This window comes from Leucoraja erinacea, chromosome 5, assembly GCF_028641065.1.
Source record: "Leucoraja erinacea ecotype New England chromosome 5, Leri_hhj_1, whole genome shotgun sequence".
Classification (NCBI taxonomy): Eukaryota; Metazoa; Chordata; class Chondrichthyes; order Rajiformes; family Rajidae; genus Leucoraja; species Leucoraja erinaceus.
The window spans coordinates 68,583,868-68,602,170 of record NC_073381.1 but is presented as its reverse complement, the minus strand read 5'-3'; the positions used below and the strand labels follow the sequence as shown (position 1 = coordinate 68,602,170).

The following is an 18,303-nucleotide window of genomic DNA, read 5'->3' as shown; positions in this document are numbered from 1 at the left end:
CTGAAGCTTAAAAATGAAACTAGAAACAAATCAACTGACTAAATTTTCTATATCTTCCCAACTGTGCAATGCAATTTGCTGACAATATTACAATGGTTCAATTCCGCAATGTAACACAATAATCGATCAATTGAATTAAACGCAACCAGTTCAAGGTGACATCACATGCACTCAATGGGCAGATGCACAGTACCTGAAGCACATTTCAGACGGCATAATCCAATCCAGACCCAGAAGCTATCGGTGTGAAAGATGTTCGGACGTGCAAGAGGGATCCCAGCTGAAAATGCAACAATGGGATAGCAGTGCATGAGCAGGAGCAGGCTGGACTTGAGTTAATTGTACAAGTATGGATTCATCCAACACCAAAAAAGGAAATGAAAGGATGCATTACACTAAGATTATGCGACTACAGCTATTATGTTTTGCATGTTATAATGTGTGATGCATTTTTGTTTAATCAGTTTGCTGACAAAATAGTTACATTTGTTGTTGAATCAGTACATTCATTCTTGCACAAGATATCTTTCAAAACCTACATACCAGCTGATTTACAATTAATTGCTGCTATACCTTCCGAGCATTAAGGGCCTGTCCCACGAGCATGCGACCTGCATGCGGCAAGCGTGACCAAACTGGAAGCGGGAGCCGCGCGGAGGTCGAGTGATCCCCGTACAGGGCCGGTCCCACCAGCATGCGCCCACATGCGGCGAGCGCGACCAAACCGGAAGCGGGGGCCGCGCGGAGGTTGAGTGAGTGACGTGAAGTTCGAGTGAAGTCCGCGGGAAGTTCCCGTCGAGGCTGCGCGTACGGCGTCGGGGCGGCTGCGGGCCGGCAGGCCGTTGCCGCACGGAGTTTTTGAACACGGTCAGTTTTTCGGAGCCCCGCACAATGTCGGAACCAGCTCCGCACAACTCCATACGGCTCCGGCGATCGAAGTGGGACCGGCCCCGCGAGGCCGTACGGCTCAAGCGACCACGTTAGGTCGCGCTTGCCGCATGGAGTTACATGCTTGTGGCACAGGCCCTTTACATGCCTCATTGTTACCCCGTTCAACAAATCCATTTATAACACTGTAGTGGTGCTCTTGGAAAAATTGGACAAATTGCAGTTTTATGTGAAATACACACATATATAAATGATTGGCAAAGCAAATTAGTATGTAATCCAGCCTGTGTCTTCAGGTATTTTTACTAATCTGCCCGGATAGGCACATTTTGAAATGAAAAGAAACAATGTTATTCCTGGTAGGTTATTCCTGGTAGGTTATTCCTGTAAATACCAAGCGAGACTCAAGTACACAGGACAGTGATTGGTGATTGACACAAAAAGCTGGAGGAATTCAGCGGGTAAGGCAGCATTTCTGGAGAATAGGAACAGGTGACATTTTGGATTGAGGGTAAGGGGAAAGGGAAACGAGAGATATAGGTTGTGATTTAGAGCGATATACTGTAGAACAAATTAATTAAAGATATGCAAACTAGTAACAATGATCAAGGAAACAGTCCATTGTTGACAACTGGGAGATCACATTGGCCAAGGCAAGCTCCCAAAACATTCCCAAACACATTAAATCCCATATTGACCTTTTGGTCCTGGGCCTCTTCCATTGTCAGTGTGAGGCCAAACGCAAATTGGAGGAACAGCATCTCATATTTCGCTTGGGCAGCTTGCAACCCAGCGGTATAAATTTTGATTTCTCTAACTTTAAGTAATCTTGCATGCTCTCTCTCCGTCCCTCCCCCCACCCTAGTCGTTGTACTAGTTTCACTGTTGGCCTGGTGAGTTTCATTGTCTGTATAACTCATTATCACATAATCCACATCCAGCAATGGACCACTTCCTTGATCATCGTTACTTTTTTGCATATCTTTCATTCATTTGTTATATATCTCTCTATATCACCGTCTCATTTCCTTTTCCCCCTGGCTCTTAAAGGGCCTCGACCCGAAAGGTCACCTATACCTTTTGCGTCTATCTTTGGTTTAAACCAGCATCAGCAGTTCCTTCCTACACAAAGTGACTTGGTGGCTTGCTTCTTTTCTGTTTAAGGAAAGCATTTCTTGAGCGAAATAATGGGACATGAATAATAGATAGAGATGATAGAAACAAAAAGCTGGAGCTCAGCGGGACAGGCAGCATCTCTGGAGAGAAGGAATGGGTGATGTTTCGGATTGAGACCCTTCTTCAGATGATGAATTGAAAAATACCACTGAAAGCAGAGGTCGGAACAATCCGGTAGCCTAAGTTACCGCCTTGGCAGGGGATGGAACCAACAGCAAGCATCCACAGTTTCTGATGAATTCGAAGATGGTAGTTTGCCAATGCTTGTAGCACTTCCGAGCTTGGAAAAGCAACTGGTCTTCTGAGTCGTTATTGACAGCAAGTTGGATAATACTGTTTTTAAAAGCCTGAAATTTAAAAATTAAAATATATTACGGCACTAAAATGACATGTTGCCCCTTTCAGGCTAATTACAACGTGAATACTGAACAGAATTAAAATTGCTTTTTCAACTCTGCAATTCAGAAACGTAAACTTTTTATTTTCTTTCCGCATCCCCACTTATTCAAGTTTGGTAAGTGTCATAGACAAAATCAATTTACTAATTATATAAAGCATGTAGTTATGTAATTTTAACAACATAGAATATCTAGTTCAGAGGCTCATACGACAGAGACTAAAAAAAGCGTGTAGTAAAGAACTGCAGATGCTGGAGTAACTCAAAGGGACCGGCAGCATCTCTGGAGAGAAGGAATGGGTGACTTTTCAGGTCGAGTCCCTTCTTCAGAGGCTAAAACAATCCAGGTGATTGCCTCAGGTTTTTTAAATATAATTTATCATCTCAACCTCACTCCTGACGTGAATCTTTCTGATCTGGTTTCTAGTGTTGTCTCAACACAAAAGCAGCCCGACTCCAAACAACATGCTGAGTTTGCAGGGTGCAAGATTCCTCCTTGATCACTCCAGCCTTTGATACAGTGAAGTGCATCACCCGTCTCTCAGATCTTTCAACCACTGCCAAGCTCAGTGTCGCTGTTCTAATTTACAATTCTAATTACAGTGACTCTTTCCAAATTCCCATCAAATGTTCTGCACTTCGTGCCCATACCTTCCATTCCCTTGATACATCTATCTCTTTCACCGCTTTCCAACTATGCCGGATTATCACACTACACTCACAATTTACAGGACTATGTTCACCCTAGTCATTCTCTTCTCTACCCTCTCCCATTAGGTAAAATATACAAAAGTTTGAATGCATGTACCACCAGATTCAGGAACAGCTTCACTGCTATCAGACTATTGAACGGCCCTTACATAAATTTAGGCTGTGGTCCTAATCTCCCAACCTAACTCATTGCAGACACTGCACTTTAAAAAAAAAATTGTACTCTCTATGTGACTATAATGTTGTTGGTCCTGTAATACCTATGTTTTACATTCTGTTTTTTTTCTCTTTGCACTATCTGTTGCACTATGTGTATGACTACCTTGTACTCATACAAAGCATGTTTTTGACGAGATAGCATACAAAGTTTTTTTCCCATTGCAGATAATAAACCAATAAACTAAAAACGTTCAACCTGCTCCGAATATATCTGCAGCCTATCTGCTGTGATAGCTCACCCTCCATCTCCCAGGTTTGAGGAAGATTGAGACACTGGGAAGACTGCCAGCTCCACTGTGTGGTCAACACTGAGCTGCTGAGAAGAAGCCCTAGACAGCCAGCGCCTCTACTTAGGCTAAGACTGTGGCAAGCCAATGATGCCAGTGCCTTTTCTTGTTCACGAACAATGACGGACTGCATATCGGTGACGTGCAGTGAGGTCAATGGCTGGGGAGGCACTGGCTAGTATCAGTGACCCGGCCCTCCCTGTATTGATCACCGCATCTCCCCGGGGAGAGAGAGGGGAGGAGCCGGGGCTGTGTGCGTGAAGCACGGCGACTGGTGGGGCGGGAGCGTTGCCCCTGGACCGTGAGGGAACGACCCACCTTCCCCTCTCCCCCTTCTCCATTCCCCTTCCCTGTCCACCCCTTGCTTCCCCCTCCACCCCTCTACTCTCTCTCCACCCCCTCTCTCCCCCCCTCCACCCGGGGTAGATCTACCCGAGCATACATTACTCCAGCGTGGGGCCCCCTTAGGCGCGGGGCCCAATTGGGAGCTCTTAGCGGCCCAGAGTCTCCGAATAAGCCGCTACGAATTAACGAATCAACTTAGCAGTCAGCGCTGCCCGTGGTTGGAAAGTCAGCGCCTCCAGCGGTGGAATCCAGTGCTGCGCCGCCGCTGCTGAAACTAGCTAACGTGGAGGGAGAGCGAGGTAGCATCAAATACGTGGGCTGAGTCTACGTAATTGACGCTCCTTCTCCCTCCACTGGGGTCAAGACACGCCCCCTCAGTGAGGCAGATGTGATCGCTGTCTTGGCTGGTCCTTTTTAATTGCAGTTTTATGACGAGACCAGCGAGCCTAAATTTACTATATTTATACGAGAAATAAGCTACCTGGACTATGGAAGGTGAGGATATGTAATAAGGGTTTAAAAACATTACATTGGTCACATAGAGAGATAGTAACAGGTACACACTTATTGCCTGCGCTCCATACAGTTTCTGAGGGGTTGCGCAATCTGAGAGGGGGCTCAGCACACACACACACACACACACACACACACACACACACACACACACACACACACACACACACACACACACACACACACACACACACACACACACACACACACACCACACAAAGATTGAGCCACGTTGTGGGGGGGGGGGGGGGGAAGAAGGAAGAGCAACAATGGGGAGAAACAGGAGAATGGGGTTGAAAGGGAACGATAGATCAACCATGAAGCTCTAACACATTTGTTGCTAGGCAAGTATAGTGCTTCTGATTTATGGGACATTTTGTAATAATATATAGAGGATTTGCTTTCAAGAGAGAGTTAGATGGAGCTCTTAAAGATAGTGGAGTCATGGGATATGGGGAGAAGGCAGGAACTGGGTACTGCTTATGGATGATCAGCCATGAACACAATGAATAGCGGCTCTGAATAGTGATCTTTGGCTCGAAGGGCCGAATGACCTACTGCACCTATTGTCTATTGACCAGGAAGTAAGGTACATGGTCATGTGCCCCTGCTTGAATAAGTTCATGGTTGAAATGTAACCAAACTTTGCATGTTGTACACTTGAGCAAATGTCAAAAATTAATCATAGCCTAAAATGTGATGAATCTTATGTACGGACTCAGTATGGTGCACTCTCTTACAATCTTGTACTTAGAATGATTTTGCCTGATGTACAGCAGGATTATCATTGAACTATACTTGGGTACATGTGACAATAATGTACAATTGGACCATTAACCTTAATACAAAGCAATTTAGCAACACAAGAAACTTAATTGGGATTGTTAGAGAATCTTAAAAAGGTACAGCACAAATCAAGCGCTTTTCCCCCCTGATTCCACACTGACCATCATTTATATAAAGGGTGCAGCAGCATCCACAGCTTTTCTCCAGCTTTTTTTTGTGTACCTTCGATTCTCCAGCATCTGCAGTTCCTTCTTAAACATCATTTATATAAATCCTGCCATTCAGTATCTAATTCAATAACATTCAACAACACCACCAGAACCTATTTGTCACTGTTTTATACATTGTCTGAAGTCCTCTAGTTTTACACGTATTGTAAGCAAAAAATAAAAAAGATATTTAACAAACAAACATAATACATATTACCTATGAAGTTTAGAAGATTCAAGATTTCAACTGGTCCAAAACAGACTCTGCCCAAAGGCCACTGCTCCAGACTGTAATCCAAAATTCCACATAGTAAGAAAGCGTTTTAAATGTGAAGAAAACAGAAAATGCAAGAATCACTCAGCAGATTGGACAGCATCTGTAGAAAACTAGAACAGAGTTACTGTCTCAGGTCACAGAAGCTCGTTCAGAAGTGGGAGAAAAGAGAGTATATTTGTTGGTTTTAAGGTGCAGACAAGGTAGGGGAGGGTTGCATGGAAGAATGTGAAGATCTCGGCTTAGGTCAGCATAGGGTTACCTTGCAGGTAAGCTGTTGATGAAGCAATCTGGCTAATGGGTTATTAAGGACTGTCGAAAAGAAACAGCATGAATAAAGGAAATTAAAAGCTGTGAGGCAAGGGGGGAGAGAGACCAAGAAACACAGAAAGAGAGAGAGGGAGACAGAGAGGGAGGGGGAGGGGGAGGGGGAGAGAGACCATGATAAAATGGATGACCTATAACAGAACTAGCCAGTTCTGATAAGAGAGGGGGAAGTGATAAAGAGAGAGATGGACAACATGAGGGCACAAGGGCACAAGAGCACAAGCAAGACAGTGGGAGCATTACCTGAAGCTGTTGAATTCAACACAGAGTACAATTAATTCAAAGTCCCCCGGTAAAGAACAAGGTGTAGTTCCTTATGTTTAAGTCAAATCTCAATAAAACAATACAGGAAACCATCTGATAGACAGGTTAATCTGGATGGAGAATTGAAGTGGCATGGAACAGAACAGAAATCACATTGGTGTTGATTTGTAGTCCTTATAATAACAGTGGCCTCACACCATATCAGGTTATATAGAGTTTATTGGGTACAAGCAATACAACTACTCACTTAAGAGTTCACTTTAAGACTAACGGAATGCAGCAGACCTCGCCGCTAACAAGCTTGTGGGCATAACTACAAATGCATGACTCATAGCATGAACCACTAATCTACAATTGTGAACAATGAATGCAGTGCCCAAGAAGGAGAGGTGAATCATCACTTCTCCTGCTAGGAATGGTTGGGATCTTGTGTGGCAAACAGGGAATAGATGTATGGACAGGTATTACATCACCAATGGTTGCATGGAAAAATATGTATACAAATGGGAAAACGCACACCTCCAGATTCATGAACAGTTTCTTCCCAGCTGTTGTCAGGCAACTGAATCATCCTACCAACAACTAGAGAGCAGTCCTGACCTACTATCTACCTCATTGGTGAGCCTCAAACTATCTTTGATCGGACTTTACTGGCTTTAAATTGCCCTGAACATTATTCCCTTATCATGTATCTACAGTATACACTGTAAAGAGCTCAACTGTAATTATGTATTGTCTTTCCGCTGACTGGTTAGCATGCAAATAAAAGCTTTTCACTGTACCTCGCTACATGTGACAATAAACTAAACTGAAATGTCGTAAGAAGGGGTTTAGTTGGTGCAGATGGATGAGAGGATCAAGGAGCCACGATGGTATTTAATTTGCATTGCAGGGTGACAGTAGAGTCTGGGAAAAACACGAGCTGAGGTCAAGAGCTCTAATCAACTATGGTAGAGGGGAAGTCACAATTCATACAGGGAAATATTTTATGAAGTACCGGTATGTAAAGTCTCGTTGTCAGGGCAGGTACAATGGAGGCAGAGAAACATGCAGACTAGAATGACATGCACACAGGAGGCAGGTTGCGAAGTATAGTTGTGGTAGCAGTGGGAGTCTGTAGGCTTGTAATGGATGTTTATTACCAAGCTTATGTTCAGGCACGCAGTATGTAACCTGTGTTCCCCAACAAAATGTCACGGGCACACTGGCATTAGACGTTTCAAAACTATGTTTAGATCAAAAATGCTAACATGCAAATATCAATTAAATGGTTAAAAAATATATATAATAAACAAGGAATTACAGGTACTGGTTTACAAAAAGAAAGACTCAGTGTTGGAATAACTCAGCGGGCATCATCTCTGGAGAACATGGATCGGTGACCTTTTGGGTCAGCACCCTTCTTAATAATAATAATAATAATGTATTTTATTGTCATTGCACATAAGAGCAACGAGATTTGGTATGCAGCTTCCATCCGATGTTATAACATAAATAACTAATACAATTTAGATTTAGATACCCAGAGAACATGGATTGTAAAAAGAACAGTCATTGAGAACAACATTCATTGTGGTGTCAGGGATGGGGAAGAGGCAAAGCTGGGAAGAAAGACTAAGAAATAAGAAAAAAAGAGTAAGAATAAAACCGATAGATTGAAAGAAGCAGTAATCACAGAGGGGAAACAGTGAGAGAAGATCACACTGAACTCCCACTGGAGAAAGGAGGCGAACTTCAAAGTCGGCATACCTTAAGGAGATTTCGCAATGGAGCAGTAAAATGGATTAAAAAAGGAACAACAGAATCCAGTTTATCAAAAAAAGACAGGGTGTTGGAGTAACTCAGCGGGTCAGACAGCATTTCTGGAGAAAGGACAGGTGTTGTTTTGGGTCTGGACCCTTCTTCAGACTAACTAGTGGGAGAAAGCTAGACAGGAGGAGCAGGAGGACAGCCGTAATCACAGAGGGGGAGCTGTGAAGAAGGTCTCACAGAACTCCTGAAAAGAGGAGAACTTCTACTAAGTAGGCATGCCTTGAGGACAAAGTACATTGAATCCGTTATATATTTGTTTTACGTGTTTAAAAGTAGTCAAAGGTGGACACCTCACAATAGGTATTTTATGTTATAAAAGCTGTCTTATAATATTCATGATTAACACCACATCCAAGATAATCAAAGATCACAGTTTAATGGAAAGAAAATGTACAATTATGCTGCAATACAGTTTGGTGATTCAGAGTAGGTTTTAAAACTTTGTTATCATGCAAATTATTGAACAGCAACATCGTCAATTTTAAGTATTGTGCAAAATGCTCTCCAGACTTCAATGTTTTCATAAGATATTGAGCAAAATAACATCTTTCCCCAACATAATCCTCTTACAGGAATATACACACTCGATCAAACATTATGCATGCCACAATTCATTGGATTATGAAAACGCCCACACAAAATATGAATTTTAGCTGCATTAAAACATAACTCTTTATATCAAAAATGCTCTTCACTGCCTCAAATATATTTGCATCCTAGCCTTTTCAAAATGTACCTGCTGACCAAAGAAGTTATTCCAATTTAATCCAATTTTCTGAATGACAATGGGCTGTTACCAAAGTAAATGTTGGCTTTGGGAAGTTATTTGCTCAGACACAGAAATCATATCTCAAGTCAAGTACAGGTGCACAACCTTTTATCCGGTGTTCCGGAATCCGAAAAACTCCGAAAACCGGCCATTTTTCCAGGATGTCGTCTGCACACCAAAGCTCGCGTTTGGCGCCAAACTTGACCCGAAACGACCCACGGTCAACCCTGGTCTGTACTACTGTAGCGGCTGCCTCCTCCCTGGAGACCAGGGAGACACTTAAACATCTGTAAATCATTGCTTAAATGTTAGTCAGTTAGTTTGGAGGGCTTTTATGTGAAGGGGGGGTGAAGGGGTAAACTTTAATTCTTAGTCCCCTACCTGGTCGGGGAGGCGAGGAGCGGTCAATGCCTTACCGGGTCGCCGTGCAGTAAGCTCCGCAGCGCTGTGGCCGCCAACTCCCAGCTGGGGCTGCGGGCGTCCAGCCGTGGGCGGCGTCGGTTGTAGCTCCGACCCCGGCAACTCTACCCCTGGCTGCGCGGCGCTCCAAATCCAGCGCCGCCTGCAGCCCCAGCTCCGCGAATGTTGGGAGTCGGCGGCGTCGCAGCGCTGGAATACCAGCGGGGAGCGGGCAATGCCTTACCGGGTCGCCGTGCGGTAAGCTCTGGAACGCTGTGGTCGCCAACTCCCAACATTCGTGGGGCTGGGACTGCGGGCGTCCGGCCACGGGCGGCGCTGGATTTGGAGCGCCGCGCAGCCAGGGGAAGAGTTGCCGGGGTCGGAGCTCCAACCGGCGCCGCCCGCGGCCGGACGGAGCCCCCAGCTCCGCGATGTTGGGAGTCGCCGACCAGGTAGGGGACTAAGAATCAAAGTTTCCCCCTTTACCCCCATCCCCCTTTACCACCACACCACCACATAAAATCCCTCCAAACTAACTGACTAACATTTATGCAATGATTTACAATGATTCCCCGGTCTCCGGGGAGGAGGCAGCCGCTCCAGACTTTTCAAGCCGCCCACGCTACCTACCTAATCTACGCTAAAAATCTTCCATTCGGAAATCCGAAAATGTCCGAAATCCGACAAGTGTCTGGTCCCAAGGCTTTCGGATAAAAGGTTGTGCACCTGTATATTCATTTGAAAAGTTGTTGATTTTATACCAGTAAGTTTGCTTTCTAGTACATAAGGCTTACTCCTTATTCTTAGACTGTGGCCCCTGGTTCTGGACTCCCCCAACATCGGGAACATGTTTCCTGCCTCTAGCGTGTCCAAACCCTTAACAATCTTTGAGATCAATGATAGGAGTCAAGGCCAAAATCCTGGATACAGTGTTGCAAGTTCAACCACCACAGGAGTGGTCCTGGTCAATGAATCAACCACCAGCCACTAACTGCAACACTGGCTTTATATACTATTCAACACAGCCAGTCCCCATCACTTATCTGACAGCAACCTCCATCAGTATTTTTGCACATTAATGGGCGACACAGTGACACAGCGGTAGAGTTGCTGCCTTGCTTCAACTATGCAACATCTAGGAAAACCCTCAAAAGGAAAATGGAACTGGAATTGGCACGTGGAGTTGCAGTTTGGCAGAAATTAGCACTGCCCACGAACTAACATTGAGAAGAGTCTACTCTGTCTGGAAGGACCGTGAGGTTGTGGTGGGCGAGAAATCGTGGCTCATGGACCAGTGTCCTTCCTGTACAATATAACAACCATAGTGAATTACAATGCAAATGTGTTCGCTCACCACCATATTGGAATCAATTCACACGCAAACGAACATTAAGGGCATGATACAAAATGCTGGAGTAACTCAACGGGTCAGGCAGCAAGCCTTGAGGACATGGATAGGCACAAAGGAATTAATTATACTGCATTCATATTGTCAGCCAATAGGTAACTATTGTCATGGTACACCTTTAATAATGAACACATTGAGGCATGTAGGAACAATTCAGAAAGCTAACTGCTGACTAGCTGGCAAACTGGATTTTGGTAGCCCTTGGCCCACATTTCCAAGGCCACAAAGTGTTTTAACAAGAGAATATGGAAGTATATTACTATTTCATTGTTGTTTATGTTTAAAAGTGACTTCTAGATTGGCACCTGCATGTAAACCACTAGCTCCTTCCCTTATGGGAATGCTAAGTTATATAATGTTCAACTAATCCAAAGCACACGACACTGTACAGATCAGAGCAAAGCAGCTTTAAGCTACATTCTGTGAATTTAAATCCACAGAATTTTAAAAAAGTGTTTTCCTGGAATTGTAAATCTATACAAATCCCATAAACTCAAGTCCAGGAGACAGAGAGGAGCAAGATCTCCAAAAGATAATGCTTTATCTTCTGAGAAAACATGATTACATTGAATGAAGGAAATGCTCGGGTAATTTTCCAATACTTTTCGGAAACATGTTTAAGTACCAATGGCCGTTAATAGGATTTTGCAAATATATTCGGATATTTTACAAATTTCCATCTGCTCATTTATCACATTGCTTACTTTAGTTCCCATCTGTGATTTTTCGTTCATGGTTAGCAGGCGACAACACCTCCAATCACCAGCCTCTACATTCTATGCATCATTTTGACATTTTCAGCACTTGGAACACAATACCAATCACAATTTAGCTTCCCTGTCCCTATCACAGTGGGCAGCACAGTGACGCAGTTGGCCGAGATGCTGCCTCACAGCAGCAGAAACCCAGATTAAATCATGTCCTCGGGTGCTGTTTGTGTGGAGCTTGCACGTTCTCCTTGTGACCACGTGCGTTTCCTCTGTGATCTGGTTTCTCCTCAAAATCCCCAAAAAGCATGAGTTTGTATGTTAATACAATAAAATAATACTATAAAAAAAATAATAAAATAATCGTTAATATGTAAATTGTCCCTGGTCTGTGTAGGGAGTGAATGTAAAAGTAGGAGAACAATAGACAATAGGTGCAGGAGTAGGTCATTTGGCCCTTCGAGCCAGCACCGCCATTCACTGTGATCATGGCTGATCATCCACATTCAGTACCCCGTTTCTGCCTTCTCCGCATATCCCCTGACTCCGCTATCTTTAAGAACTTCTGAGGCAGAGAATTCCACAGATTCACAACTCTGGGGGTGAAAAATTATTTATTTATCTCCATTCTAAATGGCCTACTCCTTATTCTTAAACTATGGCCCCTAGTTCTGGACTCCTCCAACATCGGGAACATGTTTCTTGCCTCTAGCATGTCCAATCCCTTAATAATCTTATATGTTTCAATAAGATATCCCCTCATCCTAAATTCCAGAGTATACAAGCCCAGTCGCTCCATTCTATCAACATATGACAGTCCCGCCATCCTGGGAATTAACCTCGTGAACATACGCTGCACTCTCTCAATAGCAAGAATGTCCTTCCTCAAATTTGGAGACCAAAACAGCACACAATACTCCAGGTGTGGTCTCACTAGGGCCATGCAACAACTGCAGAAGGACCTCTTGCTCCTATACTCAACTCCTCTTGTTATGAAGGCCAACTTGCCATTAGCTTTCTTCACTGCCTGCTGTACCCGCCTGCTTACTTTCAGTAACTGTTGAAGAAGGACCCCCCATATATCTTTGTACTTCCCCTTTTCCCAACTTGACACCATTCAGATAATAATCTCCCTTCCTGTTTTTGCCACCAAAGTGGATAACCTCACATTTATCCACATTAAACTGCACCTGCCATGCATCTGCACACTCACCCAACCTATCCAAGTCACCCTGCATCTTCATAGCATCCTCCTCATAGTTCACACTGCCACTCAGTTTTGTGTCATCTGCAAATTTGCAAACGTTACTTTGAATCCCTTCATCAAAATCATTGATGTATATTGTAAATTGCTGCGGTCACAGCACCCAGCCTTGCGGTACCCCACTAGTCACTGCCTGCCATTCTGAAAGGGACCCGTTAATCCCTACTCCTTGTTTCCTATCTGCCAACCAATATTCTATCCATGTTAGTACCCTACCCCCAATACCATGTGCTCTAATTTTTCCCACTAATCTCTATGTGGGACCTTATTAAGCATGATTTCCCCTTCGTAAATCCATACCAACTCGGACCGATCCTGTTACTGCTATCCAAATGTGCCACTATTTCATCTTTTATAATTGACTCCAGCATCTTCCCCACCACCAATGTCAGGATAACTGTTTTCTCTCTCCCGCCTTTCTTAAAAAGTGGGATAAAATTAGCTACCCTCCAATCTATAGGAACTGATCCTGAATCTACTGAACATTGGAAAATGATCACCAATGCGTCCACGATTTCCATAGGTCGTGTTAATGGGATAGGCCCTTTGTGCATTTTGGTAGTAGGAATAAAGGCATAGACTATTTTCTAAATGAATTGAACTGAATACTTTATTGTCACAAGTCAAGTCACGATGATATTCTTTACCAAGATATGCAAATAGCTGCCCACAAGGGGCACTTACAAAGTTATAAATTCTCCCCTACAGCTCCTGCTTTATTCTTCCCCCCACACCAGGTTCTCCATTGTTCTTCATGGTGGGCCCCCACAACCGGTCCCAATTGTCTATTGTTCTACTCCCCTCACGGCGGTTCCCCCATACCGGGTTTTAATTTCTTCCTCCCCCCGGCAGGGGCATCCTCTCTCCCACGTGGTCCGTCCTCGTCCGTCGGTCAGCGATAGATAGATTTTAGATTAGTACAGGTGTCAGGAGTTACGGAAAGAAGGCAAGAAAATGGGGTTAGGAGGGAGAGATAGATCAGCCATGATTAAATTATGGAATAGACTCGATGGGCCGAATGGCCTATTCTGCTCCTCTCACTTATGACCTCAAAAGAAAGCATTGCTTTGGCCTCAGAAATCTGAGAAAAGAATCTAACTGTATTATTCTTTCTTGAAACCAATGAGATTGGAAAAAAAAAATCAGCCCACAATTCAGTATTGTATGCAAACTAGCACTGAAATTAGCCAGCTCTAATGTACAACCCCATCTCATGGGACCTTCTTCTCTACCTTTAAAGATTGTTTGCCTGACATACAGCACATGATTATCAGTAATTCCCACTATTTAACTCACAAGATAATCACAAGTTTTCTGCTATTTCTTTCAACACCTGAAGATAAATCAGTGCCAGCACATCAGGATCAAGTATGAATAAGTAATAAAAAGGTATCGTGTGGGATTAAGGCGGTGTGAGGACGACCCGATATACATTTCACTTTTTCATGCTTAGACAATACATGCATCCTTTAAGTGTCATTGAATTGTGTTTCATTTACATCAACATTGTTTCTGCTATCAATATTTCATTACCAATTGGCTTAAAATTGTACCCAAGTACTGAAGCATAAGAAATGAAACTGTCAAAATGCCTCACAGCAACAAAAAAGCCATTAACAGAGAAGAAAATGAAAGCCATTTAAGGAAAATATGGGCTGAGATTACTCACAGAATAATTTTTAAATTACCAGAAATGCCAACTTTAATCTCCATTGGTTATAAGTAAAATGAGCAGTTCTCATGGGATGTTCAGGACAGGGTACAGAATATGCCATTTTGTCACATCTAATCCCGTTTATTACGTCAATTTCTTCGGCAGTTCCTCAGGATCAAGGATGACTTGCTTTCATTTCAGTTCGGTGGGTTTGGAAATGGCTGAGAAGTCTCATGTAATCTCTGCCACAGATGTGACAGATGATAGTTCAAAGTTTTCAAAGGACTTTTATCGTCACATGTACCAATTAAGGTATAGTGATACGCGAATTACCATAGAGCCATATGAGAAAAAGAAGCAACAAGATACACAACTACATAAAAGTTAACATAAACATCCACCACAGCGGATTCCCCACATTCTTCACTGTGATGGAAGGCAAGAAAGTCCAATGTTCCTCATCTTTATTCTCCCAGGGTAGGGGCAGTCGAAGCATCCGTCGGGGCGATCAAAACTCCTGCAGCCGGCGGTCGAAGCCCCCGTGGCTTGGAGTTCCCGAAGTCGGTCTCTGATCGGAGATCATGGGCTCCGTGATATTATGTCTGCAAGTACCCACTGTTGGAGCTCCGAGGTCGACCCCTGGCAAAGGGATCGTGGGATGGTGAGTCCGCAGGCTACCGTGGTGGAGCTCTCAATATCGGTCTCCAGCACAGACCACCAACCCCTCGATGTTAGGCCACAGTGCGGACGGAGATACAATACAGAAATAAATTGTATCTCCTTCGAGTTAAGAGATAAGAAAAAGTTTCTAACTGAGTAGTCATGGTCATTTGTCCGTTTCCTCTGTACAATGGATTATCCACAGATAAATGTTTAAGAAAGAATTGCAAACGCTGGAAAAATCAAAAGAGATAACTTCTTCAAAGTAGACATACCTTGAGGAGATTTTGCAGTGGAGTAGAGATGTTTATCCTTCGCTCCATAGATGCTGCCTCACCCGCTGAGCTTCTCCAGCATTTTTGTCTACCACAGATAAATGTTGGTAGTTTTTGTCCAGTGCTTGACGGAGAAGCCAAATGTAGGTTGTCTTCATCTCCAAAATGTACATGAGGGTCGGGAGCACTGCTCATTGGCAGAACCGGTTTGAGAAATTGGTCTTTGTATATTTCAGCCTAAAACTGGTCAAATACCGAAACACGGGTGAAAAGGGTGAATTTTATCACCGGGTGGCAATTCCCAAGGTACAGAAATAATTCATACTTTCAGGGCCACACCACAAACCTTTATTTGTGGGAAGGGTGAATGTGAAGCTTGGTGTACAGCAAGCGCAAGTTGATAGAGACTTCCTGTTTTCGGAATATTTAGGAATAAATCCATCCCGTAATGGTCGCCTCGCCAGCAGTCTGTCTTGCCCCTTCTCTGTTTTTATTATTTTAAGTACGTCTTGAATGTTTGTTTTAGTGTCTGGTGGTGTGTTTTATGTGGTGGGTGCTGGAGAGGAAGGGGAAAAGCTTTTTCAGTCACTTACGTCGACGGAGATGCGATTTTTCTCCATGTCGCATCTCCGCGTCCCCCTTTGCGGCCTACAACGTGGAGTGGTGCGGGCTTTCCTGAAGACCAGCCCGGAGCTTCAAGCCGCGGGTGCAGCACGAATTTACCATCGTGGAGCCTGGGATCTTTTGCTGAGGATCGGCAATGTTGGAGCTCCTGTGGACTTTAACGCCGTGAAGCAGCGGTGTCCGGTAAGAAGCGGCCGACTCAGTAGCTCCATGCCATGGAGTGTTCCGATCCATCCCAACGCCAAAGTTTCGATCATCCCGATGATAGGGCTTGAATAGCGGACTGTCGGCAATGTTCAAAGGCCCCGACCACAGGTGAACAAAGAAGGAAGATGACTGAATTTTATTGCTTCATCACAGTGAGGAATGTTGATTCCACTGTGGTGGATGTTTATGTTAAACTTTATTTTATGTGCTGTGTGTATTTTTGCTTTTTACTTAGTATGGCTCGAATAGTAACTCAAATTTCACTGTACTTTAATTGGTACATGCGACAATTAAATTGAATCTTGAATATCGTTCATCAAAAGAGTCAACAATGACATGGAGCTCAGTCAATAAATATGTTCACCCTTTACACCTGTACTTCCGTCGAGACAAGGTCATTTTAATTGAAGAACATTTTGTATTTTCTAGTAATTTGTTTTGAGATCACCTGGTTAATCTTCCCAAAACTGTCTTAGTGTCAAAATCGTAAAGGCACATGGCACAGAAACAGGCCCATCCACCACCGTCCAAGCAATCCATTAATTATCCATTTACACATGTCCCATTTGCCAACACTTGGCCTGCAGCCTTCTAAGCCTTGGCGAGTGCTTGCCCATATACTTCTTAAATGTTCCTTCCAGCAAAGTCTCTTCCAGCAACACCTCCTCAGGCTCTATTCAAGTTTCATACTATCTTTAACTGAAATAAAATTCTCTAATCTCCTCTAAAACTCCTATTCCTTGCCTTTTAGTTTTAACATTCTCTGCCGATGGGGGAAAAAAATCTTACCATCTATTCAATCTCTGCCAATATAATTTTGGATATTGCGATAAACTTTCCTCCACTCCAATCAAGCTACACTATCCTCAAAAGTGAAAAGTTCCATCACAACCAACATCCTGATGAATATCCTCTTCACCCCCACCAGTGCAATAACATCATATAATACAGAGACCCCGGCTGTACACAGAACACCTACTGTGGCCAAACCACTGTTTTATGAACATACCAGAAGCTCTAGGCTCTCACATTCTATGCCATAACAATGGCAAGTATTTGAATCACCTTATCGATCTGTTGTGTCACCTTTTAGAATTCTTGAACAGAAGGGTCTCTTTTGCTCAATACCGAAGGGCCTGTTTCCACGCTGTATCTTGACTAATTAAACTAAAAACACTAAAACCAGAGGAAATCTAAAGAAGGGTCTCTACCCGAAACGTCACCCAAATTTCTTCTATCCAGAGATGCTGGCTGCTCCATGCAGTTCCCCCGCACAATTAAAGCATGGAATAGTCTTCACCCTACCACAGGTACCCAATCAGACACAACTAAATTTAAGGTAGCTCTTTTTTCCCCCAAGAACCCTTTTTTGCTTAAGTCCAAGTCAAGAGTCGAGAGAGTTTTATTGTCATGTGTCCCAGATAGAACAATGACATTCTTGCTTGCTGCAGCACAACAGAATATGTAAACATAATACAGAACAGAAGATAAAAGTTCAGTGTGTCTATATACCATCGACCATATATATACACAATAAATAAACAGATAAAATGCAATAGGCTGTTATTTTTCAGAGTTTGGAGTTTGGTGGTGGTGGGTCCACCAGTTTAAATTCCATTTCGAATATTTTTAGAGGACCAGGAAACCAAGAAGCAAGAGTTACTCCAGGGAGTTACTCCAGCTCCAGGGAGTGATTCTGCGTTGGTTTTCAGCGGTCGCGGTGAGGCAGCGGCCGGACAGTAATGGCGGCCAGATCTCCCACAATGTAAAGGGAGGGAGAAAGTGGATGACACCGACCAGTTGTCATGGCAGTGCGCATGTGCAGAGCGTCACATGCATGTGCATGTATAAGGCGGCCGGCCGTGCCGAGCGGAGACCCAAGACCCGAGATCCGAGAGGAGACCTGAGAGCTCTGGGCAAAATAGCATGGCTTTTAGGTTGCCAGGCGGGACTGTAGGTTGCCATTGGCACCCGGGCAACCGCTAGTTTCGAGCCCGGATTGACTCCTGTTGGTTGAGGGTATCAAGTTGACCGAGAGATGCTTAGAGGTTTTGTTTTTGTTGGAACCGGTCATGTTGATGGTAGACTCAAAATGCTGGAGTAACTCAGCAGGACAGGCAGAATCTCT

General features: G+C 43.8%; 1 protein-coding gene across 3 annotated transcripts in view; it reads right to left on the bottom strand.

Moving 5' to 3' along the window:
• klhl32 (kelch-like family member 32) overlaps window positions 1–18,303 on the bottom strand; it is a 199,208-nt gene that overhangs the window by 153,852 nt on the left and 27,053 nt on the right. For 2 of the 3 annotated variants that reach the window (XM_055635854.1, XM_055635853.1), the window contains exon 2: window positions 194–280. In XM_055635854.1, coding sequence (XP_055491829.1) covers window positions 194–216 — 23 coding nt within the window. In that variant the 5' untranslated portion in view covers window positions 217–280. Of the gene's footprint in view, window positions 1–193; window positions 281–2,210; window positions 2,405–18,303 lie in introns of those variants that run through there. The other variant, XM_055635852.1, reaches the window with a different exon arrangement.